This window comes from Strongylocentrotus purpuratus, unplaced genomic scaffold (assembly GCF_000002235.5).
Source record: "Strongylocentrotus purpuratus isolate Spur 01 unplaced genomic scaffold, Spur_5.0 spur5_scaffold_19, whole genome shotgun sequence".
Classification (NCBI taxonomy): Eukaryota; Metazoa; Echinodermata; class Echinoidea; order Camarodonta; family Strongylocentrotidae; genus Strongylocentrotus; species Strongylocentrotus purpuratus.
In genome coordinates this window covers 12313700-12341234 of record NW_022145604.1, presented here as the reverse complement: position 1 = coordinate 12341234, position 27535 = coordinate 12313700, and the positions used below count along the sequence as shown (strand labels likewise).

The 27535-nt window shown below is 35.1% G+C and overlaps 1 protein-coding gene across 1 annotated transcript in view; it reads right to left on the bottom strand.

Moving 5' to 3' along the window:
- The window catches only part of LOC586677 (cytidine monophosphate-N-acetylneuraminic acid hydroxylase), an 81490-nt gene that overhangs the window by 42190 nt on the left and 11765 nt on the right, over window positions 1–27535 (bottom strand). The window contains exons 3-4 of the mRNA XM_030990320.1: window positions 26801–27043; window positions 978–1069 (exon numbers count right to left, since the gene is read on the bottom strand). Coding sequence (XP_030846180.1) covers window positions 978–1069; window positions 26801–27006 — 298 coding nt within the window. The 5' untranslated portion in view covers window positions 27007–27043. The remainder of the gene's footprint in view (window positions 1–977; window positions 1070–26800; window positions 27044–27535) is intronic.

Sequence of the window (27535 nt, the reverse complement as noted above, 5' to 3'; positions counted from 1 at the left end):
TTAACAAACAGGAAGAAAGGGGGAATTTATCGTTTTTTACCATTTTATACGAATCTAAAAGGTCTGAACAACAATTAGCTTACGATGAGATATTTCAACATTGCCAATATCTGGAAACCTCTCGTTTTTGTTTGTTTAATTTCACTTTATTTTGACATTTCCCGTGTTTATTGCACACAAAAAAAGAACTACATATAAATTTACCTCCAGTGTAATTGTACTCAGGAATTTTACTAATTTTTTCACATCAATATGAAATTATGAGTGATTATATTGTGGAATGAAATGGTGCTAAAAATGCCCCATTTGGGCCTTTAGAAAGCCCTAAATCTACCAGCTTCAGGGGGCTCAGCCCCCTGCTACCCCTGTTAGGGCTTCGCCCCTGGACCCCACCCATTTTCGGCTCGGTCACTACGCTCCCTCGCAGCCGTGACAGTCGACCTTACAGGGTGGCACTTCAACTGCAAATTCTTTTCGTTTTGGCACTTCTAATAAACTAGTTGAAAAGGCCTGGTCTAAACGCTGCACGTTTCAGTCCCTCAGTAGGGGAAATAGAAATAGAAAGAGAGAGAGATAGAGATAGAAATAGGGAGAGATAGAGAGTGTGTGTCTGTGTGTGTGTGTGTGTGAGAGAGAGAGAGAGAAAGATAAATATAATTTTCTTTATCCAGCAGGTAAGCCCTAGCAATTGCCGGGTACCGATTTACACCTGGGTGGAAAGTGGCACTATGGATTAATATGGGATTTGAACCCTCATCCCTTGGATTAAGAGTCGAGCGAATGAACCACTATACCACGGCACCTCCACATTCCATACTTGGGTGAAGAATTGACAAATATGGATCAATGTCTTGCCAAAGGACGTTTTTTTGCCAGGCTCGGATTTGAACCCTCAACCCTTGGATTTTTGAAAGTCAAGCGACTGAACCACAACACCACAACACCTCCACTGGAGAAGGTGACCAAAGCTGACTTACCTAACTGTTCTTGTCTGAAGCTGTCAGGTGGATTGGTGTAACGCATCGTTTTCGCATCCAGCTTCCAACCATGTTTTGTGCACTTTATCACACTGTGAGAAAAGAAGTAACGGTAGCAATTCATACCTGGGCAATAAGTCCAGGGGGGCGTTTCACAAAACTTGTCACCAGTGACAAATGACAGTTTTTGTTATAAGCTACTGAAATCCTTACTTCTGATTGGTCATCAGCAGATTTGTCACTGATTTTTGTCATTTGTCATTGAAAAAAGGCTTTGTGAAATGGGTCCCAGGCCGGGTCCCATGACAGAAAGCTTAGCGAATGATCGTACAATTTATTTTCTTGAGTCGATTGCATATATTTTTCAATGCAATCATTTGCGAAAAATTAATTGTACTATCAGTTGATAAACTTTGTGTTATTAAGGGGCCCTAGTCTGCATGCAAAGTCTGGAATCTGGTCGATTTTATTTAAGGAGAATTACCCCTAACCACAATCTTGCCCTATCTGCTGCTAGTTGAACATGACCCTTTCCCAAATTCACACGGCAAATTTGGGCTGGGCGTAACAAATCGAGATCTCACCATGTTTGGCCAGCAGCAGGTACATGTACATGTAGGGGACGGCTCACAAAATACATGTAGGAAATAAAACCAGCCAGTTCCAGACTACTGTGGGCACAGACTATAAAGGGTCGTGTAAATACAATGTCATAAAGTCTTGAACAGAGCCTAATGCTGTTAGTTTCTGGTGATGTTAAAGACCCTATCCGAAGTGAAAAATGAAATAGATGAATTATACATGAACAGAAAGCTTGTAAGCCATAGATTACAATACTATCCATGACGCCATTTTAGTGTCTGTCAGAGTGTCAACTCAAAATCTCAAGCTTTGAAAATTAGAAGTTGTCGACCTAAAAACTTCCTAACATCTTATGTGGAGTACGCATATTCACAATAAATTTGCATTAATTAAGCATGGCTTATTGCCTCAGCTTTATAGGTGAACCGATCAGGTCTACATGTTATGTCGTCACTGTAACTTTGGCAAATTTGACCCCTGTTGACCCGTGATTTGGAGGGGTGCAGAAAATGAGGTTTTAATTTGCTTTTGTGCAATAATGAAAGGACAAAAACATGTTATTCCTTTATATTTGTATTCTACATTCATTCAGTTTTCCATTTATATTGACTTGAATTTTCACTGTCAGTCCCCATACATAAATAATCATAATAAATCACAATAAATCACATCTGTAAAAACCCAATTACACACAAACAATGGTTAGGGTTAGGCGCCACGGATTTATTCAACTGGCATTCGGAATGCCGGTAGAATGCCCCACTCAGAATCCACTGTTCTGTTAATCGGTATTCCGGAATGTTGCTAGAATTAAACAATTACCTTTGCCTTTTAATGATATGTTCGTAAGAAATGATTTGATTCATAGTTACCTCACTCGCCAGGCGAGCTCTTTTCATCTACCATTAAATAGAACATCTTTTGCACAAAAGACATTTGTTTTTACAGGTCCAAAACTGTGGAATTCTCTTTCAAATGATATTATACAGTGTAATTCGATACAAATTTTTAAAAGGAGACTTAAAAGCTTTTTTCTGAATAGTTACTAGGCTATACCCCAATCAAATATAATTTGTAGTGTGACTTTATGCAACTTTGATTGTTTCTTTTTATAAACATATATGTATTTATCAATGTTTTGCATTTAAAAGTGATTTTTTTGTATTACTGAATCAGTTATTGTTATTGTTTTGTTTTTCTTCTCATAAAATAATAATTCATAACTAGACTTTACTTCGTCACTTTGACGAATTAGGTGATACGTATGCTAATGGTTTACATAATAAAGAATGCATTACACGATATCATATTATTTTATGAAATGCTTCATCCATTAAGATCTATCCATATGTCAAGTTTAAATTGTGTCCCCTTGATCATTATGGATCTAGGGAAGATAGATTGAAAAAATATGACCATTGACCCTGCGCAGTAACCAGTTACACCTCTGACTCTAATCTACATCATGAAGAACACATTTTGACGATTTTATCTTATTCAAAGAAATGAAAATGTAATTGATAAATGATTATCATCATTATGATAATGATGATCATGATGATCATGATGAAGATCATGATCATGAGCGGGATCCTGACATCTTATTGAAAAAATGAGGGGTGATTTAGATAGCACATAGTCTTAGCTACAGCATACTCAAAAATCAACAAAATCCAAGCAGAAATAACGGCGATATTGCTCGCAAAAGACAGGAATGTAGAATCCAGGTTTGAGAAAACATTATCTCCCACAGGGATTACACGCAAAAAGTAATGGATTAAGTGAAAATAGGGAAACAATAAAGTAAATAGGGTTGTTTATTACATTATTTGCGATTCTACGTGTTCGAATAATCAAAGGAGATGGTACAGTGAAAGGTCAAAAAGAAAAAAAATTAAAGGGAAAAAAAATGGTTGGAGACACCCAGACTCGAACCAGGGACCTCGAGGATAGAAGTCAAGTGCGTTACCGATATACCAAAACATTTCCCATAGCGATTACACGTAAACGAAAATGGAATTCTAAAATCCCACTTTGCAAGTAAAATATGAGCATGATCCCGGAATATGATTGAAAAATGAAGTGCACATTGGAGATAGCTCATTGTCTCAGCTACAACATACCCGAAGCTCACCGAAAACAAAGTTAAAACAACGGAGATGTTGCTCGCGAAAGACGGAAATGTACTATGCAGTTTTGAGAAATAGTCATGTCCCTTAGACAATACACGCAAAATGTGAAAAACTGACATGCCTCGCAAAAATACGCCATGATACCTTTGTCAAACTGGAAAAGGTGTGGACACTGCATTTGTAGAAAATTATCTCAGCTAGAACATATCGAAATTTAGGAGAAAAACAATCTATATTTACAGAAATACAATCAATTTCCCCAAAATATGCAAACGTCATAATATGCAAATTTAAATTTTGAGTTTGGAGGCCATTATGATGACATTATGACTTAATTGAGGGTCAAATGAGACATGAAATTTATTTAATACTTTTTAATACTTTTTAATACTCAATATTCAATATTCAATACTCAATACTTAATTACAATTTTTCCAATGTTACAGTTAATTGAATTCAAGTATCTGTATACATTTTATTTGTTTATATGTCAACATTTATTCATTTTTGCTAGCAATATTTCATATCTTGTATTTTTTTTTAAAAATCTTTTTTTGTTGTTGTTTTTTTGTTGTTACTACTTTAATGTTTTTAACTTAAAAATGTATTCATTGTTATATATTTGTCCTCATTTACTAGGTTATCTTTATGTTTTTGAATGTTTTTTATATTGATGTAAACTTGCATTTTTAGTCTTCGGACTTGTTGACAAGTAATGAATAAAACCTTATTTGAAAATGAAATCATATCTCCATTTCATAATCTATCCAAATATGAAAAAATATTAGGAGTTTTTATCTATTCTAAAGAGTTACAATGAATTTTATATAGGCATGTTTTTGCCCATGTATTGTGGATAAAGATAACGCAAATCCGCGCGTGCTGTCAACTTTGACGGACGCTCATTGCGTTAATAAAAGGTGAACAAATCATCAAAATGCTTGGAAAAATGTGCCAAATATGATTACAGAGAAAATTCGGCGATTCTATGTTGCAAAATGCTAGTAGTACGCGCAAAAAACGCGCGCGCATGCGCGTGAGCGCGATTTTTTTATCAAATGCTCTATATGGCCTGAAACGTATGCAAAAAAAATTTGGGATGATTTAGAGCATTTTTAATTTTTGCGCATGCGCGCATTTGCGCACGTTTTTTGACCTGAAATTGACCGGACGGATATTGATCTTAATCGTGATAATTATGAATGAGAAATACTTTTCCGTTATGAAGATATGATCATTAGTTGATTTTTACAAAATGGCGCCTGGATGACGTCACGATGACTTTGAGTCTTTGAAAAGTCACGCAGTTCTAAGTTAGACTAAGATCTATCATCATTGAAAGATTCATAACAATGGCTTTATTCAGTCTTGAGATATCCTGCGAACAAATTCGAGTATAAGAATAATAATAAATAACTAGACTTTAATTCGTCACTTTGACGAATTAGGTGATACGTATGCTAATGATTTACATAATGAAGAATGCATTTTCACGATGTCATATGGTTATATAAAATGCTTCTCCCATTATGATCTATCCATATGTCAAGTTTCTACTGTTTAGCCTTGATAATTATGGATGTATGGAAGATATATTGAGACAATTTGACCATTGACCCTAATTAACATAATGAGGCCTACACATACACATTACATATTCCGTGGTAAGAATGAAGTAAGCGAGGGAAAATGAAGGCAATGACAAACGAGTGAGAGAGAGAATATGGCCGGGTTCAAATTAAGTGTTCTTTAAATTATTAGACCGTGTACTGAGGATCTTTTTATCTGCCATGTTTTTGTTATTTGATGACTTTTGACGCTACATAAAAATGCCGTCTTTTGTCTCCAAATATTGTTTAAATAGCACTATAGAGACGATGAACAACTACTAACGCAAAAACGTTAGCCATAAGAATGTCAATTTCTATCTCGTTCTGCTAAATAACCCGAACAATAGAATCAACCAAGTGGAATCAACTGTTAAAAAAATTTATCATGAGTTCTGAAATTTCAATTTGTTACTGCACGTCATAATAGTATTAAAGAGCCGCAAAGGCGAACGATTGTCGCTAAAATTCAGAAATTGTTGCTTAGATTGTTTAAATTACCAGGAGACATCAAGCTACATAGAACTATGATCGACACACATGAAATTGTTTTGAAAACAGTCTGAAAATTGGAGGTAGAATGAATAAGAGATAATGTGGTCATGTGAACAAGTGCATTATGTCCATGTTAATCCCCTAGTTCCAAAATCATGATTGTATTCTCTATTTATTTCTCCTATATAATTTATTTTAATTTAAAATAGAAATTCTAATGTTCCTTCTTTTGGCTTGATAATATTTCAGCAACGAATTGACAGTTTTGGTAGACATCTTGGATGTATCATAGCAATAAATTCTTGGCACATGACGTATTGTGTATACGATAATAATGATAAGAAGAAGAAGCATACAAATAACTATAAGAATAGTAACAATAACACATACTTACTATAATAATAATTAACATTACGATATTTACTATAATTATAAATATAACAATGATTATTATGATACTGCTGCTATTACTGCTACTACAACTACAACTACTAAGAAGAAGTAAATGAAGAAAAAGGGGTAGGAGAAGAATCATTTCAGCGATATTAGTGAGTATACTCCCAATGACTGAGGCATACACGTGCATACACATTACATATTCCGTGGTAAGAATGAAGTAAGCGAGGGAAAATGAAGGCAATGACAAACGAGAGCGACAGAGAGAGAGAGAGACAGAATATGGGCAAGGTTCAAATTAAGTTTCCTTTAAATCAGACCCAGTACTGAGGATCTTTTTATGTGCCATGTTTTTGTTATTTGACATATTCCGTGGTAAGGATGAAGTAAGCAAGGGAAAATGAAGGCAATGACAAACGAGTGAGAGAGAGAATATGGCCGGGTTCAAATTAAGTGTTCTTTAAATTATTAGACCGTGTACTGAGGATCTTTTTATCTGCCATGTTTTTGATATTTGATGGCTTTTGAAGCTACATACATTAAAAATAACGTCTTTTGTCTCCAAATATTGTTTACATAGCACTGTAAAGACGCTGAACACTAATGCAAAGTCGTAAGCCATGATAATGTCAATTTATATCTCGTTTTGCTAAATAACCCGAACAATAGAATCACCCAAGTGGAATCAACTGTTAAAAAAATTTATCATGAGTTCTGAAATTTCAATTTGTTACTGCACGTCATAATAGTATTAAAGAGCCGCAAAGGCGAACGATTGTCGCTTAAATTCAGAAAATTTTGCTTAGATTGTTTAAATTACCAGGAGACATCAAGCTACATAGAACTATGATCGACACACATGATATTGTTTTGAAAACAGTCTGAAAAATTGGAGGTAGAATGAATAAGAGATAATGTGGTCATGTAAACAAGTGCATTATGTCCATGTTAATCCCCTAGTTCCAACATCATGATTGTATTCTCTATTTATTTCTCCTATATAATTTATTTCAATTTAAAATAGAAATTCTAATGTTCCTTCTTTTGGCTTGATAATATTTCAGCAACGAATTGACAGTTTTGGTAGACATCTTGGATGTATCATAGCAATAAATTCTTGGCACATGACGTATTGTGTATACGATAATAATGATAAGAAGAAGAAGCATACAAATAACTATAAGAATAATAACAATAACACTTACTTACTATAATAATGATTATAATTACGATATTTACTATAATTATAAATATAACAATGATTATTATGATACTGCTGCTATTACTTTAACTACTACAACTACAACTACTAAGAAGAAGTAAATGAAGAAAAAGGGATAGAAGAAGAATCATTTCAGCAATATGAGTGAGTATATTCTCAATGATTGAGGCATACACGTGCATGCACATTACATATTCCGTGGTAAGAATGAAGTAAGCGAGGGAAAATGAAGGCAATGACAAACGAGTGAGAGAGAGAATATGGCCGGGTTCAAATTAAGTGTTCTTTAAATTATTAGACCGTGTACTGAGGATCTTTTTATGTGCCATGTTTTTTGTTATTTGACGGCTTTTGACGCCACATAGAAATGCCGTCTTTTGTCACCAAATATTGTTCAAATAGCATTGTAGAGACGATGAATAACTACTAACGCAAAAAACGTTAGCCATGAGAATGTCAATTTCTATCTCGTTCTGCTAAATAACCCGAACAATAGAATCAACCAAGTGGAATCAACTGTTAAACGAAATTATCATGAGTTCTAAAATTTCAATTTGTTACTGCACGTCATAATAGTATTAAAGAGCCGCAAAGGCGAACGATTGTTGCTAAAATTCAGAAAATTTTGCTTACCGTAGATTGTTTAAATTACCAGGAGACATCAAGCTACATAGAACTATGATCGACACACATGATATTGTTTCGAAAACAGTCTGAACTAGATGGAATTTTGACTGCGCGCAGTCGAAAATGATGCCTCCGCCATAGAGCAATTTAAACAAGTTTGGAGTTTAAATCTCCAGTGGTTCTTGAGATATCATGATAACAATCTGAATGTATGGAATTTCATAAGTTGACCTCTGTGACCCTTGACCTTTGACCTACGTGCTCCAAAATCTAATCAGATTGTCTTCCTATGGTGATACACACTATCATTAAGTTTGAAGTTTAAATCTCCAGTGGTTCTTGAGATATTATGATATGGTGATACATACTATCATTAAGTTTGAAGTGAAAATTCTCCAGTGGTTCTTGAGATATCGCGATAACGATCTCAATGTATGGAATTTCATAAGTTCACCTCTGTCACCCTTGACCTTTGACCTACGTGCTCCAAAATCTAATCAGATTGTCTTCCTATGGTGATACACACTATCATTAAGTTTGAAGTTTAAATCTCCAGTGGTTCTTGAGATATTATGATAACAATCTCAATGTATGGAATTTCATAAGTTGACCTCTGTGACCCTTGACCTTTGACCTACGTGCTCCAAAATCTAATCAGATCGTCTTCCTATGGTGATACATACTATCCTTAAGTTTGAAGTTTTTACATCTCCAGTGGTTCTTGAGATATAATGATAACAATCTCAATGTATGGAATTTCATAAGTTGACCTCTATGACCCTTGACCTTTGACCTACGTGCTCCAAAATGTGATCAGATTGTTTTCCTATAGTGATACACACTATCACTAAGTTTGAAGTTTTAATCTCCAGTGGTTCTTGAGATATCATGATAACAATCTCAATGTATGGAATTTCATAAGTTGACCTCTGTGACCCTTGACCTTTAACCTACGTGCTCCAAAATCTAATCAGATTGTCTTCCTATGGTGATACACACTATCATTAAGTTTGAAGTTTAAATCTCCAGTGGTTCTAGAGAAATTATGATATGGTGATACATACTATCATTAAGTTTGAAGTGAAAATTCTCCAGTGGTTCTTGAGATATCGCGATAACGATCTCAATGTATGGAATTTCATAAGTTGACCTCTGTGACCCTTGACCTTTGACCTACGTGCTCCAAAATCTAATCAGATTGTCTTCCTATGGTGATACACACTATCATTAAGTTTGAAGTTTAAATCTCCAGTGGTTCTTGAGATATTATGATAACAATCTCAATGTATGGAATTTCATAAGTTGACCTCTGTGACCCTTGACCTTTGACCTACGTGCTCCAAAATCTAATCAGATCGTCTTCCTATGGTGATACATACTATCCTTAAGTTTGAAGTTTTTACATCTCCAGTGGTTCTTGAGATATCCTGATAACAATCTCAATGTATGGAATTTCATAAGTTGACCTCTATGACCCTTGACCTTTGACCTACGTGCTCCAAAATGTAACCAGATTGTTTTCCTATAGTGATACACACTATCACTAAGTTTGAAGTTTAAATCTCCAGTGGTTCTTGAGATATCGCGCTAACAAACTCAATACAAGGAATTTCATAAGTTGACCTCTGTGACCTGTGACCTTTGACCTACGTTCTCCAAAATCTAATCAGATCGTCTTCCTATGGTGATAAATACTATTCCCGAGTCTTAAGTTTAAATCTTAAATGGTTCTTGAGATATTGTGATAACGGTCAAACGGGACGGACGTACGGACGGACAACACGAAAACATGATGCCTCCGGCACCACCTTCGGTGGCGGAGGCATAAAAATTTGAGGTAGAATGAATAAGAGATAATGTGGTCATGTAAACAAGTGCATTATGTCCATGTTAATCCCCTAGTTCCAACATCATGATTGTATTCTCTATTTATTTCTCCTATATAATTTATTTCAATTTAAAATAGAAATTCTAATGTTCCTTCTTTTGGCTTGATAATATTTCAGCAACGAATTGACAGTTTTGGTAGACATCTTGGATGTATCATAGCAATAAATTCTTGGCACATGACGTATTGTGTATACGATAATAATGATAAGAAGAAGAAGCATACAAATAACTATAAGAATAATAACAATAACACTTACTTACTATAATAATGATTATAATTAACAATGATTATTATGATACTGCTGCTATTACTATAACTACTACAACTACAACTACTAAGAAGAAGTAAATGAAGAAAAAGGGATAGAAGAAGAATCATTTCAGCAATATTAGTGAGTATATTCTCAATGATTGAGGCATACACGTGCATACACATTACATATTCCGTGGTAAGAATGAAGTAAGCGAGGGAAAATGAAGGCAATGACAAACGAGTGAGAGAGAGAATATGGCCGGGTTCAAATTAAGTGTTCTTTAAATTATTAGACCGTGTACTGAGGATCTTTTTATGTGCCATGTTTTTTGTTATTTGACGGCTTTTGACGCCACGTAGAAATGCCGTCTTTTGTCACCAAATATTGTTCAAATAGCATTGTAGAGACGATGAACAACTACTAACGCAAAAAACGTTAGCCTTGAGAATGTCAATTTCTATCTCGTTCTGCTAAATAACCCGAACAATAGAATCAACCAAGTGGAATCAACTGTTAAACGAATTTATCATGAGTTCTGAAATTTCAATTTGTTACTGCACGTCATAATAGTATTAAAGTAGATATTCATTCATTTTAAAAACTAACTTTATTTTCATTATTGCAAAGTTGAAGCTTTGATTCGACAAGGTTATCAAAATTCAATGCGTGGACACATTCGAAGTAATGATTATTATAAATTACAAAAAGCTTAAATACAGCCCCGGCATAGCACCTGAAGAGCTCTCCGAATGCTGCTGAGATGTGTGAGATCACAGTATGGACATGATTTGCACAAGCAGACGATGTCCCATGACATCTCACGCTTTTTCAGTGCCTGTGTTTTCATCTTCTCTTGAGTTCTTTCTCTCACTTCACTACCGTCAGGCTAAATGTATAATCTATTGCCTCACTCTAAACCCCGCGCATGGTTTAATTTGATGACAAATGCAGCGATACAAAAATAAAGGAATCTGTCGCTTGTAAGCAAAATAAGACGCCATTGTATATTCAGCTGCACACTACGCAGTATGTTCGGCGTTTCAAGAGGGAACAAATGCCGTCCTTAATATCATTCCGGGGGGTTTTCAATTTGAAAGTCTGGTTTCTTTGATTGTTAATTAACCCCTATCCTGTGTATTTACAAGCAAAAGATTTTAGTTATCAGAATCGGGTCATATCCCTTTTGAATGGTTTGACATGCCATTACATTTATATACACTAAACTCATTATAATTTGACAAATAATAGCTTTGCGATTATGTTCATTCTTTTTGGGATGTCGTCTGCTTGGGCAGTATTGGTCCATATAGTGACGTCATTAAAACATCGTTATTTTTCCGGCGAATCTCTCGTATATTCCAGCTGCTATGGAGGTGGTTGTATTTGTATTTTTATAAATCACCCGATATGTAGTTGACCTAAAACTTGTACGATGGCAATCTGTTAGCTTACCACTTTCTAGTGATATATTAGTTGACATATTTGTGATTTTCTTTGAATTTCACCTTTAAAGAGCAGCAAAGGCGAACGATTGTCGCTAAAATTCAGAAATTGTTGCTTACATTGCTTAAATTACCATAAGACATCAAGCTACATAGAACTATGTTTTGAAAACAGTCTGAAAAATTGGAGGTAGAATGAATAAAAGATATTGTGGTCATGTAAACAAGTGCATTATGTCCATGTTAATCCCCTAGTTCCAAAATCATGATTGTATTCTCTATTTATTTCTCCTATATAATTTATTTCAATTTAAAATAGAAATTCTAATGTTTCTTCTTTTGGCTTGATTATTTCAGCAACGAATTGACAGTTTTGGTAGACATCTTGGATGTATCATAGCAATAAATTCTTGGCACATGACGTATTGTGTATACGATAATAATGATAAGAAGAAGAAGCATACAAATAACTATAAGAATAATAACAATTTACTTACTATAATAATGATTATAATTAACAATGATTATTATGATACTGCTGCTATTACTATAACTACTACAACTACAACTACTAAGAAGAAGTAAATGAAGAAAAAGGGATAGAAGAAGAATCATTTCAGCAATATAATGAGTATATTCTCAATGATTGAGGCATACACGTGCATACACATTACATATTCCGTGGTAAGAATGAAGTAAGCGAGGGAAAATGAAGGCAATGACAAACGAGTGAGAGAGAGAATATGGCCGGGTTCAAATTAAGTGTTCTTTAAATTATTAGACCGTGTACTGAGGATCTTTTTATGTGCCATGTTTTTTGTTATTTGACGGCTTTTGACGCCACGTAGAAATGCCGTCTTTTGTCACCAAATATTGTTCAAATAGCATTGTAGAGACGATGAACAACTACTAACGCAAAAAACGTTAGCCTTGAGAATGTCAATTTCTATCTCGTTCTGCTAAATAACCCGAACAATAGAATCAACCAAGTGGAATCAACTGTTAAACGAATTTATCATGAGTTCTGAAATTTCAATTTGTTACTGCACGTCATAATAGTATTAAAGTAGATATTCATTCATTTCAAAAACTAACTTTATTTTCATTATTGCAAAGTTGAAGCTTTGATTCGACAAGGTTATCAAAATTCAATGCGTGGAATTATTTTTCCGGCGAATCTCTCGTATATTCCAGCTGCTATGGAGGTGGTTGTATTTGTATTTTTATAAATCACCCGATATGTAGTTGACCTAAAACTTGTACGATGGCAATCTGTTAGCTTACCACTTTCTAGTGATATATTAGTTGACATATTTGTGATTTTCTTTGAATTTCACCTTTAAAGAGCAGCAAAGGCGAACGATTGTCGCTAAAATTCAGAAATTGTTGCTTACATTGCTTAAATTACCATAAGACATCAAGCTACATAGAACTATGTTTTGAAAACAGTCTGAAAAATTGGAGGTAGAATGAATAAAAGATATTGTGGTCATGTAAACAAGTGCATTATGTCCATGTTAATCCCCTAGTTCCAAAATCATGATTGTATTCTCTATTTATTTCTCCTATATAATTTATTTCAATTTAAAATAGAAATTCTAATGTTTCTTCTTTTGGCTTGATTATTTCAGCAACGAATTGACAGTTTTGGTAGACATCTTGGATGTATCATAGCAATAAATTCTTGGCACATGACGTATTGTGTATACGATAATAATGATAAGAAGAAGAAGCATACAAATAACTATAAGAATAATAACAATTTACTTACTATAATAATGATTATAATTAACAATGATTATTATGATACTGCTGCTATTACTATAACTACTACAACTACAACTACTAAGAAGAAGTAAATGAAGAAAAAGGGATAGAAGAAGAATCATTTCAGCAATATAATGAGTATATTCTCAATGATTGAGGCATACACGTGCATACACATTACATATTCCGTGGTAAGAATGAAGTAAGCGAGGGAAAATGAAGGCAATGACAAACGAGTGAGAGAGAGAATATGGCCGGGTTCAAATTAAGTGTTCTTTAAATTATTAGACCGTGTACTGAGGATCTTTTTATGTGCCATGTTTTTTGTTATTTGACGGCTTTTGACGCCACGTAGAAATGCCGTCTTTTGTCACCAAATATTGTTCAAATAGCATTGTAGAGACGATGAACAACTACTAACGCAAAAAACGTTAGCCTTGAGAATGTCAATTTCTATCTCGTTCTGCTAAATAACCCGAACAATAGAATCAACCAAGTGGAATCAACTGTTAAACGAATTTATCATGAGTTCTGAAATTTCAATTTGTTACTGCACGTCATAATAGTATTAAAGTAGATATTCATTCATTTCAAAAACTAACTTTATTTTCATTATTGCAAAGTTGAAGCTTTGATTCGACAAGGTTATCAAAATTCAATGCGTGGAATTATTTTTCCGGCGAATCTCTCGTATATTCCAGCTGCTATGGAGGTGGTTGTATTTGTATTTTTATAAATCACCCGATATGTAGTTGACCTAAAACTTGTACGATGGCAATCTGTTAGCTTACCACTTTCTAGTGATATATTAGTTGACATATTTGTGATTTTCTTTGAATTTCACCTTTAAAGAGCAGCAAAGGCGAACGATTGTCGCTAAAATTCAGAAATTGTTGCTTACATTGCTTAAATTACCATAAGACATCAAGCTACATAGAACTATGTTTTGAAAACAGTCTGAAAAATTGGAGGTAGAATGAATAAAAGATATTGTGGTCATGTAAACAAGTGCATTATGTCCATGTTAATCCCCTAGTTCCAAAATCATGATTGTATTCTTTATTTATTTCTCCTATATAATTTATTTCAATTTAAAGTAGAAATTCTAATGTTTCTTCTTTTGGCTTGATTATTTCAGCAACGAATTAACAGTTTTGGTAAACATCTTGGATGTATCATAGCAATAAATACTTGGCACATGACGTATTGTGTGTACGATAATTATGATCAGAAGAAAAAGCATACAAATAACTATAAGAATAACAACAATAACACACACTTACTATAATAATGATTATAATTACGATATTTACTATAATTATAAATATAACAATGATTATTATGATACTGCTGCTATTACTACTCCAACTACTACAACTAGGAAGTAGAAGATGAAGAAGAACGGGGAGGAGAATCGTTTCAGCGAAATTAGTGGTTATATTCTCTATATATGATTGAGGCATACACTCAAATTTAAATCATAATCAAACAGGCATCTGAAGTTTTTAGATGCTTACTATTTGCTTCATGTTGTTGAGAATCGCCCCCGGCTGGATCGCACCCTGCTTCCCTGAATCAACAAACAAACTTTGAGAAAAGATTTTTGTCTCCCTTTAATTCAAAATCGTTTTACAAACTTTTTACCATCGAATAATACCCGCGTTAATTCAGCTAAACTTGACACGAGGTTATTTTCGGCTAATTGTTTATCGTGTATTTTGTAAAAAGATACAAACCCTCGTGTAATTTAAATAACGTTGGAAATTTGGAATTGAATTGGGGCCTTGAGCAAAGAATACACGTTAAGATGACCAAAAGTGCGAGGTAGTTTGCACTGCCCATGGGATCATAAAATATGTCATCCAAATCGTTTGCCTGTAGGTCTGGAGTATCAAAGGTCGATAAATTTAAGATCAGACTTGCGAAGGGTCATTTTATCCAATTTTGATCTGACAAATTTGAAGCATAAAAAAAAAATCAAAAGCAGTTAGAGAAAAGACATCTCCAAGTCTCCCGCGGTAAGACAATTAATGACGAGCACAAGTGAAGACCAATCTAAGACGCGTTTATAGTGACGGCAGACTTCTGTGGGACGTTTAAAATTTTACTGCGATCATTTGAGTTCGATCGTCATCACAAGTGCGTGTAAAAACTGAAGTTTGATTTGGACTCGTCGTCTTTGACCACAAATTTCGTCATGATCCGGTCATCAAAATGGAAAATAAATGTCACAAGTAATTTAAAAAATAACCTCAGCAACAACACAGTATTTTTTTTTTGGAGAAATTTCGAATAAAGATGAACGATATATGGTCCAACGTGCATTGTCATTATTTAATTAATCAATTAAAATCTATTAAAATTAAAAGTTTTGACTTGAACGAGCAATATGATGATATCGGAAAATCCGATAAGCCAAAAAGATGTATGAAATAATAAACAACTCATACTTAATCCAGTTATTAAAAGAAATTGGATTATCCGGGAACTTATAGAAGTTATGATCAATTAAACATAGGCATGTTTTTGTTTTAAAATTGCAAATGTGTGCGCGCGCGTTATCTTTGACGCCCGCTTATTCCATCATTATGTGTCAAAATTGACTGAAATTTACAGGTATTGTTGAGGAAAGTATCAGGAATCCAAAAAATGCAAAAAAGGGAATTTCTCCGTTCCACGTACGCTATGCGTGCAAATACGCGCGCACCGACCCGCACGCGCGGAAATTTTTGAAACGCTTACAAATTGTCTGAAACGTATAGAAAATTACTTGGTTTGGGGTTTTAAGCACTTTAAATTATTATTTCTTTTTGACGCGCACGTACGCGCACGTCTGAAATGGAAGGCGCATGTGCGTGGGCTAAAATTCTGACGCATGACCTGAGCATGATTTTATGTCAAATTTGAATTGAAATTGATATTGCATGGCTGAGGTACGACCATTAATGACATTTCACATACTGACGTCATGATGACATCACGATGACCTGGCGTCGTTGTAAAGTCAGGCAGTTTTAAGTTGGACTAAGATCCATCTTCAGGCCAAGTTTCATGACAATGGCTTGTTCCATTATTAAGATATCCTGCGAACAAGTTTATGGAAGAATAATAATAAATTCTTCCATACAAAAACAAAATAAATACTAGACTTTAATTCGTCACTTAGACGAATTAGGTAATACGTATGATAATGGTTTACATAACGAATAATGCATTACACGATATATTATTTTGTAAAATGCTTCTCCCATTATGATCTATTCATATGTCAAGATAAAATTGTGTCTCCTTGATCATCATGGATCTAGGGAAGATATAGATTGAAACAATATATGAACTTTGACCCTGTGCAGTAACCAGTTACAAATTTGACTCTAATTTACATCATGAAGAACACCTTTTGACGATTTTATCTTATTCAAAGAAATGAAAATGTAATTGATAAATGATTATCATCATTATGATAATGATGATCATGATGATCATGATCATGAGCGCGATCATGACATCTTATTGAAAAAATGAGGGTTGATTTAGATCGCATATAGTCTCAGCTACAACATACTCAAAAATCAACAAAACCGAAGCAGAAAAAACGGCGATATTGCTCGCAAAAGACAGGAATGTAGACTCCAGATTTGAGAAAAAGTCATCTCCCATAGGGATTACACGCAAAAAGTAATGGATTAAGTGAAAATAGGGTAATAATAAATTAGTAAAACAGGTTATTTATGACATTATTTGCGATTCTACGTGTTTAAATAATCAAAGGAGATGGTACAGTGAAGGTCAAAAGGAAAAAATAGTGAAGTAAAAAATTGTTGGAGACACCCAGACTCGAACCAGGGATCTCGAGGTTGGAAGTCAGGTGCGTTACCGATATACCAAAACATCTCCCATAGCGATTACACGTAAACGGGAAATGGAATTCTGAAACCCTACTTTGCAAGTGAAATATGAGCATGACCCCGGCATCTGATCGAAAAATAAAGGGCAAACTTGTGATAGCACATTGTCTTAGCTACAACATATCCGAAGCTCAGCGAAAACGAAGCGAAAACGGAGATTTTGCTCGCGAAAGACAGGAGTGTAGAATCCAGTTTTGAGAAAAAAGTCATGTCCCATAGAGAATACACGCAAAATGTGAAAAATTGACATGCCTCCTTTAATCGCTAAAATACACCATGATACTTTTGTCAAAAATAAAAATTGTGAATACTGCATTTGTATTATTTTTACCCCCGAGGACAATTAACCCCGAGGACAACTACCCCCCCCCCCCTTCGAGTACAACTGCACCCCCCCCCCCCCCCCGGGGGGGGGGGGGGTGCAGTTCTCCGGGGGGTAATTTTCCACGGGGTAATTGTCCTTTGGGGGTAGTTTTCCGGGGGGTAATTTTCCGGGGGTGATTGCCCAGAGGGTAATTGTCCTAGAACTCCATCGGATTGATGTTTGGATTGTGTATGTCATTTCTAAGTTCGCACATGTACAAAGTAAAAAGTAAAAATACAATCATGTCTCCAGATAAAAGCAAAAATGGAAGAAAAAAAGAAAGAAAAAAAATTGGCATCATAAGAGACTTGGTCGGATTGAAAGAAAAATAATGACGATGGATGTAATTATAATTATCTTCCAAGCATAGCGCTTATTTGAAACGCTAGGCCAACCAAGCTCACGAACAAAAGAAAGTGAAGGCTCCTTTTCCTCCTTTTGTGTGTGTTTTATTCTAACGAAGAGGATTTCGTGGGCATTTTATTTCATCATTCTGTAGTATAGAAACTCAAACAGGCTCAAGAGAAGTTCTTCTTTCTTTGACCAGAAACAGAATTGTATCAATTCGTAAAATAGTGATACTCGACATGATCGAAAATAAAATTAACGCAACAAGCAAAAAGAGGGGGAACGGGGGTACCTTGTTATCAGTGTTTAAGTAAGCGTTCAGCAATTTTAAACCCAAAACATGAACAATGAAGGAAAGTTAGTCCACGTTGTTTTGGCTTAATTTGAATTATCGGGTCATCGCGTTCGTTTGGGTCTTCGCGTTACACGACCTTTTGTGAAACAAAACAGACAATCATGTAAAGATTCTACGCGACCTTTCGTAGATATGCCGTGGTGTGTTTACAAAGTGTCTGGTTAATTGGACCAGACCATTTGTAGATGATAGGGCCTTATTTCACAAACATTACCCCCGACATTTCGTGCATTAAAGGAGCATGTTTTCTCAAAAGGTCGGGTAACGCGTCCTCCCGACCCGACGCGATGATCCAATGATTCGAAGTAAGCAAATTATTTTGGTGTCGGCGTACAAGGCAGGTCTGTGAGCAACTGCATGGGCTAGAGAATGTCTTGAAATAGACAAACCCAGCAGAAAACAGTAGGAACAGTGAAAGTGAAGACAATATCATCCACTGCAGATAGCTAGCTCACACTTACATAATATCTTTGGATAAACAAAGAATATTTTCATCCGCTGACAGATTATTGTCCAGATCCTCTCTCTCTCTCTCCCTCTCTTTCTCTCTCTCTCTCTCTCTCCCTCTCTTCCCTCCCCTTCTCTCTCTCTCTCTCTCTCTCCCTTCTTTGAATGCGATGCTTTTAAAATTTCGTATAATTTGATCACAGATGACAATCATTGTAATTACTACATTAATTATTCATAAAAGCAATCTACCTTTAGATTCCTGTGAGTATCTAAAGCCAGGCTTAGGCAATCACTAATTATTGTTAATAACAAACTGCGATAACACGTTCTACAGATAACACAATAGCAGCTACTTTCGAAAGATGAACTTTAGGCAATTTCAATAGCCTTCGGTGTCACCTAATGAAATGTGTATATATTATCAAGTACGTATTGCGATTTCTATACAATAGGGCATCCAAGTTGCCCTTGAGTTGACGTTTCGAAACTATTTGTTTATTTATCACATATTAATTCATTGATCCACTAGGGCTAGGATAACGATTTACATACGAATTTGCGAGCGTCTTGGTAAATTATATCAAAATATGTTATACACCATTTTTTTCTTTCTCCAAACATAAGATAAAAAATATAACATGAAGACATGTGCATGACCTGGTTGATAATCACCACAAAAAAATAGGATAAATAAATATATAATATGGCATGGTTCATACAAAATAAACGATATAATAATGTAAAAGAATTTGCATGATTCATTTTTAAAATTTTTATTATCAGACACCTTAACAAAGCAAGGGAAGAAATCAATAAAATATATTTGAAACGCAAGGGCCAACATGAAAGCAAAAGGATTAAAGTTGATGTTCATTGATTTTAAAAACTAACTTAATTTCATTATTGCAAAGTTGAAACTGTGATTCGACAAGGTTATCAAACTTCAATGCTTGGAAACATTCGAGGTGATTATTATTATAAATTATAAAACGCTTAAATACAGCCCCGGCATAGCACCTGAAGAGCTCTCCGAACGCTCCTGAGATGTGTGAGATCACTGTATGGACACGATTTGCACAAGCAGACGATGTCCCATGACATCACACAAATTTTCAGTGCCTGTGTTTACATCTTCTCTTGAGTTCTTTCTCTTACTTCACTACCGTCAGGCTAAAATTATAATCTATTGCCTCACTCTAAACCCCGCACACGGTTTTATTTTGATGACAAATGCAGCGATACAAAAATAAAGGAATTTGTCGCTTGTAAACAAAATAAGACGGTATTGAATATTCAGCTGCACACAGCGCGGTATGTTCGGCGTTTCAAGAGGGAACAAATGCCGTCCTGATATCATTCCGGGGGGTTTTCAATTTGAAAGTCTGGTTTCTTTGATCGTTAATTAACACATATCCTGTGTATTTACAAGCAAACGATTTTAGTTATCGGAATCGGGTCATATCCCCCTTTGAATGGTTTGACATGCCATTACATTTATATACACTAAACTCATTATAATTTGAGAAATAATAGCTTTGCAATTATGTTCATTCTCTATGGGATGTCGTCTGCTTGGGCAGTGTTGGTCCATATAGTGACGTCATTAAAAACATCGTTATTTTTCCGGCGAATCTCTCGCATATCTCAGCTGCTACTGGAGGTGGTTGTATTTGTATTTTTATAAATAACCCGATATGTAGTTGACCTAAAACTTGTACGATGGCTATCTGTTAGCTTACCAGTTTCTAGTGATACATTAGTTGACATATTTGTGATTTTCTTTGAAGTTCACCTTTAATGACCACAGGCAATAGAGCAAATTTGCTCTCACCCACACACACACCCACACAACCATTATAAACATAAACTTCGTTACGTATCACCTAATAAATAATAATAAATAACAATCTTGACGAAATCAAAAGGTGATACGTAGACTTCGTTACGTATCACCTAATAATTACTTTTACAGGGGGGCTTACACCCTACAAGCTCTGCTTTTTAGTCGGCCCTCCTTCCCTTTCAATTTCATGTTTATTTTTTTAATATATTGTATTGTGCAAATTGATCTATAAATATGTGAATATGTTCAAATGTACCATCATTGTAAATATGAACGATTGAAAGAGGAAAAATAAATGAATTGGATTGAATTTAATTTAATGTTGTACTTAACGACTCGTTACTTCCTGAATAGTGTCAGAATGATCGCATTCTGGAAGCATTCTGGAATGCTCCATGAATGGGCCATCCAAACAAAGGCGAGTTCGGCAGCGCAACTACCTTCTTGATATTGCGTGCCGGAATGGTTTCGATATAGAATGCACTATAAGAATTGATAGAAATCAAAAGATATTCAATTGATTTCGCTTCTGTCTCTCCCGCGATTGTTCGCTCTTTGCATTTCTCGAGAGTCTTCAGGCATGGCTGATTGTTAACGAAACGGAGTTAAGTCTTTTGTCAAATCTGCTTTTTGCTACGGCAGGCACCCAGTGAAAACGAATTCGTTTGTTAAAATTATGAAAATGTAAGGGCTACTTCAAACAAACAGAACTTTGTTATTCCTGGCTCATTTTTCTTGATTGAGGTATCATATGAAAGAGCAGAAAATGAACTTTCTAGAAATATGAATTTTTCTTTGAAATTCAGATACCGCCCGCCAAATTACTTTTTGGTTCCCTTCCTTCAAATTGCTTTTAATCAATCATGCGTGAAATATGCATTATCCGAGTAGCATCACATGAAAGAGGAGACTCTAAGCTTTCCAAATATGTATCATTCATTAATTATGGTTGTGATTAAGTTATGATAAACCATCGATACTTCTCGGTTTCGTTTTTTCTGGGACGCACTGTATAGAGGGCGCAAGTAGCTACAAGTAGTGCAGTGGGCCTTTAAATATATTTGTCAATCCTTTTGCCCTAATTTTTATATATTTAATATATAGGTCTTGGACACAAACATGAATACAATAACTTTTGAATGTTTGGGCACAGTTCTAAGGCAGCAAGAGCAAAGTTAACACAACGAAAACTATGAATTTAATTGTGCAAATATTGCCATTTCGTGTCAGCACAATGCACCAGCGTTGAGGCATGTAGGCACTTCTTGCGTGACAGAGGAGGAACAATGAGCTTTCTTACTCTCTGTGTGCTGTCCGAAAGAATACGATCAGGGTAGAAAAACTGAAAAATTCCCCCGAAAGTTAAAGGGAAATCCAACCCAAATAGACGACTACAGTACTCTACTAAAAAGAAAGCAGAAAAATCAAAGAAGCAAACTAAGGAAAGTTTCAATTAAATCTGACTAAATATGAGAAAGTTATAGTTGTAATCACTATACGTATGGGCACTTCAAATTGGCTTAAGCGGTAATGTCAATGTGATGTAGTGCCGGACTACTTTCCCATCTGTTTCCAACACATAAAATGACTAAAATTTAAATTTTTCAAAAATATATCGCTCAGGAGGGTCTATTCTTTTTAGAGGACCAACATGTATAATAATATGATATCTATATTATACATGTATTTTGAGCAGTGCCCCAAGGGAGAAGGAACTTACAAGATAAACAATGATATTTTTTTATACAGCAAATGGGAGAGTTATCCAAGTCCTCACTGTTGGTTCGATTCATTTCAAACTTTTTCCACTCAGTTCTGTAATATTTGTTTGCTTTCATTAAAATCAACTTATTACAAGGGTGGGATTGCCCTTTAAAAGGGATGGCTCTTCTATTAAAGCCCGTCTGCACTAGTTTGGCCAAAAGGAATTAGATCACCCAGCATGGTCACTGACAGTTGATTATCTCATCAAATCAGCTCTCAATTAACATAAGAAAAAAAGGATCATGGGGGACCAGTGGTCACTGATTAGGTTTGGTTTGCTATATAGAGGGTGCAAGTAGCTACAAGTAGTACAGTGGGGCTTTAAATGCACTCATGTTTTCAAATAAATATGTGATGAGAAATATGATAAGAAATAGCTGAAAAGTGGGGATCAAAAGGTCAAGCTAAATGTGTGTTATCCTAAACACCCATTTCTGTGTGCATTACATTGTATGTGCACATGATTTTCAGCATGATCTACATGTAATCAATTTCATTTCATTTTAAAGGCCCACTGCACTACTGGTAGCTACTTGCGCCGTCTATATAACAAACAATGCCTAATCGGTGACCATTGGTCCCCCATAATCCTCTTTTTCTTATGTTAACTGAGAGCTGAGTTGATGAGATAACCACCTGTCCAATGACCTTGTAGAGCGGTTTAATCCCTCCTGTAAACTACGGCAGATAAGCTTTAACCATTACAAACTACACAGCCACACAGTATTTATCATATATGCTGTACTTTAAATACACAGTCAGCCTTAGCCAACAGCTTTTGAGACAAGACCATTACTCAACATAATACTTGTTTATCTCTTATTTTCCACTTCTCTTAACACTTCATCCATCAATGCCATATCTTTTGACAACACATCAATGGTAAATAGAACAGCAACAATGCAATAATGTATTCAAACTTCTGTGTATAGTGATGAAACTGGGTCTTTTTTTTTCCTTCTAAATTAATCATTTTTCTCTCCTCGAATTGGCAATAATTAATCTAATTTTCCACCCTTTCATATTTTGAAGAAGAAAAAAAAGCTTATTACTGAGCTTGTTCTCTCTCTTTATAATGCATAATTTATTTTAAGACCACACCTCTAATACTAAATATTTCTCTTTTTTTTTCATTTTTTTTGTCTTCATCCAAGTATATGTTATTATTAACTCTGCGCCTGGTGCATTCAATTGTCAAGCCTTATTGGCTTTTATGGATGCACTAAATACTTTCATATTTTCTATATAGGCCTATTTTGAAAGCTGTTATGTCAATTTATGGGGGGGGGGGGAGGCTGGGGTAGAGACTCCCGACTTGTCTTCCATAGAATCCATAGCAAAAAAAAATGGAGAAAAAGCCGCGCATAAAGTATCTTTGAAGACCTCACCTTGGCAAACCGAACGCTGCTATGGGGGGCATTCAAAGAATGCAGTAACCTAAAGAGCAAAGCCCTGTTAGCATGGTCAATCGATGGCAGGATTATTGCGTTAGTGCAAGGTACAAACAACAAAACAATTAACAGAAGAAATACAGTAGGATTGTGGGTGCACCATGTGAGAGAGAGAGGGAGGATTTAACAAGAAGAATTCACTCAAAATACATGTATGCGAAACAGAAAGTGGTTTGGTAACCTTAGATTTGCATGTTTTTAAATCATCTGGTTTCATGTACATGTCCATCTCTTATCTCTTTATTTCTCATGTCAAAATGCCTGAGATAATGATAGCAATAAATGTGAAATATAAATTGTTATGGAACCACAAGAAATACATCAGTTATTGAGTACCAGGTACTACAGGGGAGGATGAAGACTTAGGACTACCGGTAAAAGGTTATTGTTATATGTCCAAGGAATTTAATTCATGGTTAAACATTTTTAATTCTCATTCTAAAGTACAATATACATGTACATGTACATCAAGTAACCTTCATATAAATTGTCGTAATAAGTGAATAAGAATTAAAGTGCAATATATCCGCTTTTAGATACTGAAATTAATCTTGAAATCGCACATAAGGCATGAGATATATACACTGTATCTTTATTTTCCTTATGTACAACATTCAAAATATCTTCTAAAATATCTAAAAACGATTGCACTGGTTGATTAGGAGGCAGATAAATAACCCTTATATAATAAGTTAGTTTTAAATTAAAAATAAAACTAAGTATATTGTTTTTAAAAATTAAAAATATTGATTATAACAACATTCATTAAAAAGTAAATGACCATAAATTTAAACGTAAACCTGAAGTTTTTAGGTAATGTAATTAATCATAAATTGAAGTGCCATGAGTATATATATATATGTGATGTGTAATAAAATATGCTCTGGCTCCTAACCACTAGGAGCCAGAGCATACAGGTATAACACTGAGTTCCCATAGGACATATATTTATTCAGATGGTCATATCTCAGCCAATACTTAACATTTTCAATTGGTTTTCGACATTTGGACATTATTTTGTATGCTCTTTCGGAAAATGAAGAAAAAATTGAGAAATTCTAAAATGAGATTTTTGATGACGTCACACTTCACCACTCTATATCATGCTCATTGTAATCCTATATTTTATAAACTTGGGAGTTTTTTAATGTAATAGATATGCTTTTTTAATGGTAATTTGACAACTTTTTATGTTTTAATGGTCATTTGCCAACATTTTTTATCAATATGTTTTAATTTGAATTGAAATGTGCATTTACTAGAAATGCCCTAAATTATCACATCCCATAATAAGAACGACATGTACATTGTACATGTAAAAAGGTATGAAAAATTCACTATTTTTTAAAGGGAACAGTAATATGGAATAGTATACCTCTGGAAATTAGAAATGCAAAACTCTCAATCTTTTCAAAATGAAATATAAACAATTTCTGTTAAATAAGTATGATAATAAGTAGAATAGCATGGGCAACTTTGACACTTTGTGTTTTTTACTCTAATTGTACAGGATAGCATGTTCTTTTTTCTCCCTGTATGTGTTTGTTTAGGGGTAGGCTTTCGCATGAGGAATCCCTCCTTTCTGCCTATCCCAAAAGCTCTCACGAATTGCCATTTTGATTTTTATCACTATCTTGTTCTTTTGTTATCATCCCCTTCTGTAATTGTATGTTTTGTGTTTTTATGAAGAGTGTTGAATAAACTTTGAAATTGGACTGAATTGAATCTCCTATGAGAGACGGTGTGTTAATCATTGTTATGATATATAATTATACGTTGAGTTAGTATATATTGTAGTGTACCTTACAATTCCAGGAAATCATGGATAGAATTCCACATGATCTTGTACATACATGTACATGTACAGGAGTACATCAAGTAAACTTACCCGTATAATTTCTTGACCGTCTGTAATAGACCACAAATTGTTATCTTACAAGTCTCAATAGTTACCCTTTGAGTCTTATTCGATATGACACGGTAAATTGCCTCAAATACATAAGTCATACAAAAGAACAAACAAACAGAAAACAAACAAACAGAAAACAGACAAAACGAATGAACAAAAAACCTAAAACCAAAAGCAAATTACAATTATTAAACACTACACCAAAATGGATAAAGGTACAGAACTACAATGTAGATGTAATGTAAACATTTTTGGTTAACCCTTATAAAAACTTTTCATCAGTTTGATTAACAAATGATCTTGCACAAGAGTTTGAATGAAATTGGACAAAACATTAGAAGTTATGACAATTTTAATGTTGTTATTTAACTAAACGTGTGGGAAATCACTTCAAGTTGGCTGAACTGGTAATGTCACTGCAAAGTGTCGGACAACTTTCCCAATTGTTTTAACGCATAAAATGACTAAAATGTACGACTCAGGAATTTTTTTTCTTCTTCTTTTCATAGGACCTACATGTACATGTATGATATCCATAATACCGTCCAAGGGAGTAGGCACTCAAGTTAAAGAAAAACAGAAAGTAATTTTATTTGTATACACAACAAATGGGAAAGTTGTCCATGACTATGTCCCAATTCACTGACTACATTGCCAATTTGTGATTCGCATAGATTTAGTGGTCTCATATTTCAAAAATTCATGGCTCTTCTATCATTGGTCTAATACTAATTTCAAACTTCCGTCATTCTGTTTTTCTTCTGCTCTCATACAAATGAACTTGTTAATACAGTCAAACCTGTCTTTAGCGACCGCCCAAGGGATAACACAAAAAGTGGCCTTTGTAGACAGGTGGTCTTTGTAGACAGGTTCCTTTAATACATGATTCAGTGAGAAGCCATTTTCAAGGGAAACAACAAATGTGGCCTTTGTAGACAGATGGTCTTTGTAGACAGGTGGTCACTAAAGCAGGTTTGATTGTACAAAGGTTCTGTTTGAACGAATCGAACGCCTTACCATCCCGCCGTGTCCTCGATGTCCTTGATGAAGGTCCCACCCTGATGTTTACACTTGTTACGGCAAGCCTTGAACTCGTCGCTACCTGGTTCCCTGTAGATGACGTACTTCTCGTTCTCGGAGCGATTGATGAGGTTGATACCCTCTTTCAGGCCTTTCGTCTCATCGACGGATAGCTTCAAAACCGTGACCTGTTCCTGTTCCATCTTTAGGGACGTGGCCTCTTTGCAAATACAGGGGTAACTACAAAAATGACAGGAATGATAATATTAGGCATGAATAATGAATCCATGTAATTAAGCGATTCTGTGCAATGTACTCCACATGTTTATTTCATCAACAAAAAAAATCATTTCTTAAAGGGGGTGTAGCATGACGAGACTACATGTTCGTCTTTCCCGTGGCCCGACTTGGGGCCAATAGGGTATAATACGACAACGGACAACGCGACTGCAGTATTCACGTGCGTGCAAGATACTCGAAACCAAAGCGTGAGGAAAACTTCGATCTGTTTCGCGAATGCTAGCGCGTGCCCCGGCCCCCCCACTCAGTGTCATTTAGGGTACGCATATGCATGTTCCCTCCTTTTGAAAACACCCCCTAAGTCCGGTGTGTAAAACAGGCTTTTGTGTACTACGAGCCGGACTTTGGTAACACGCATGGTATACCTCCAGAGCTGCCAACCTCCAGAACAGAAAATCAGTAATCACAAGGCTCAAAATCAGTAATTTGGGG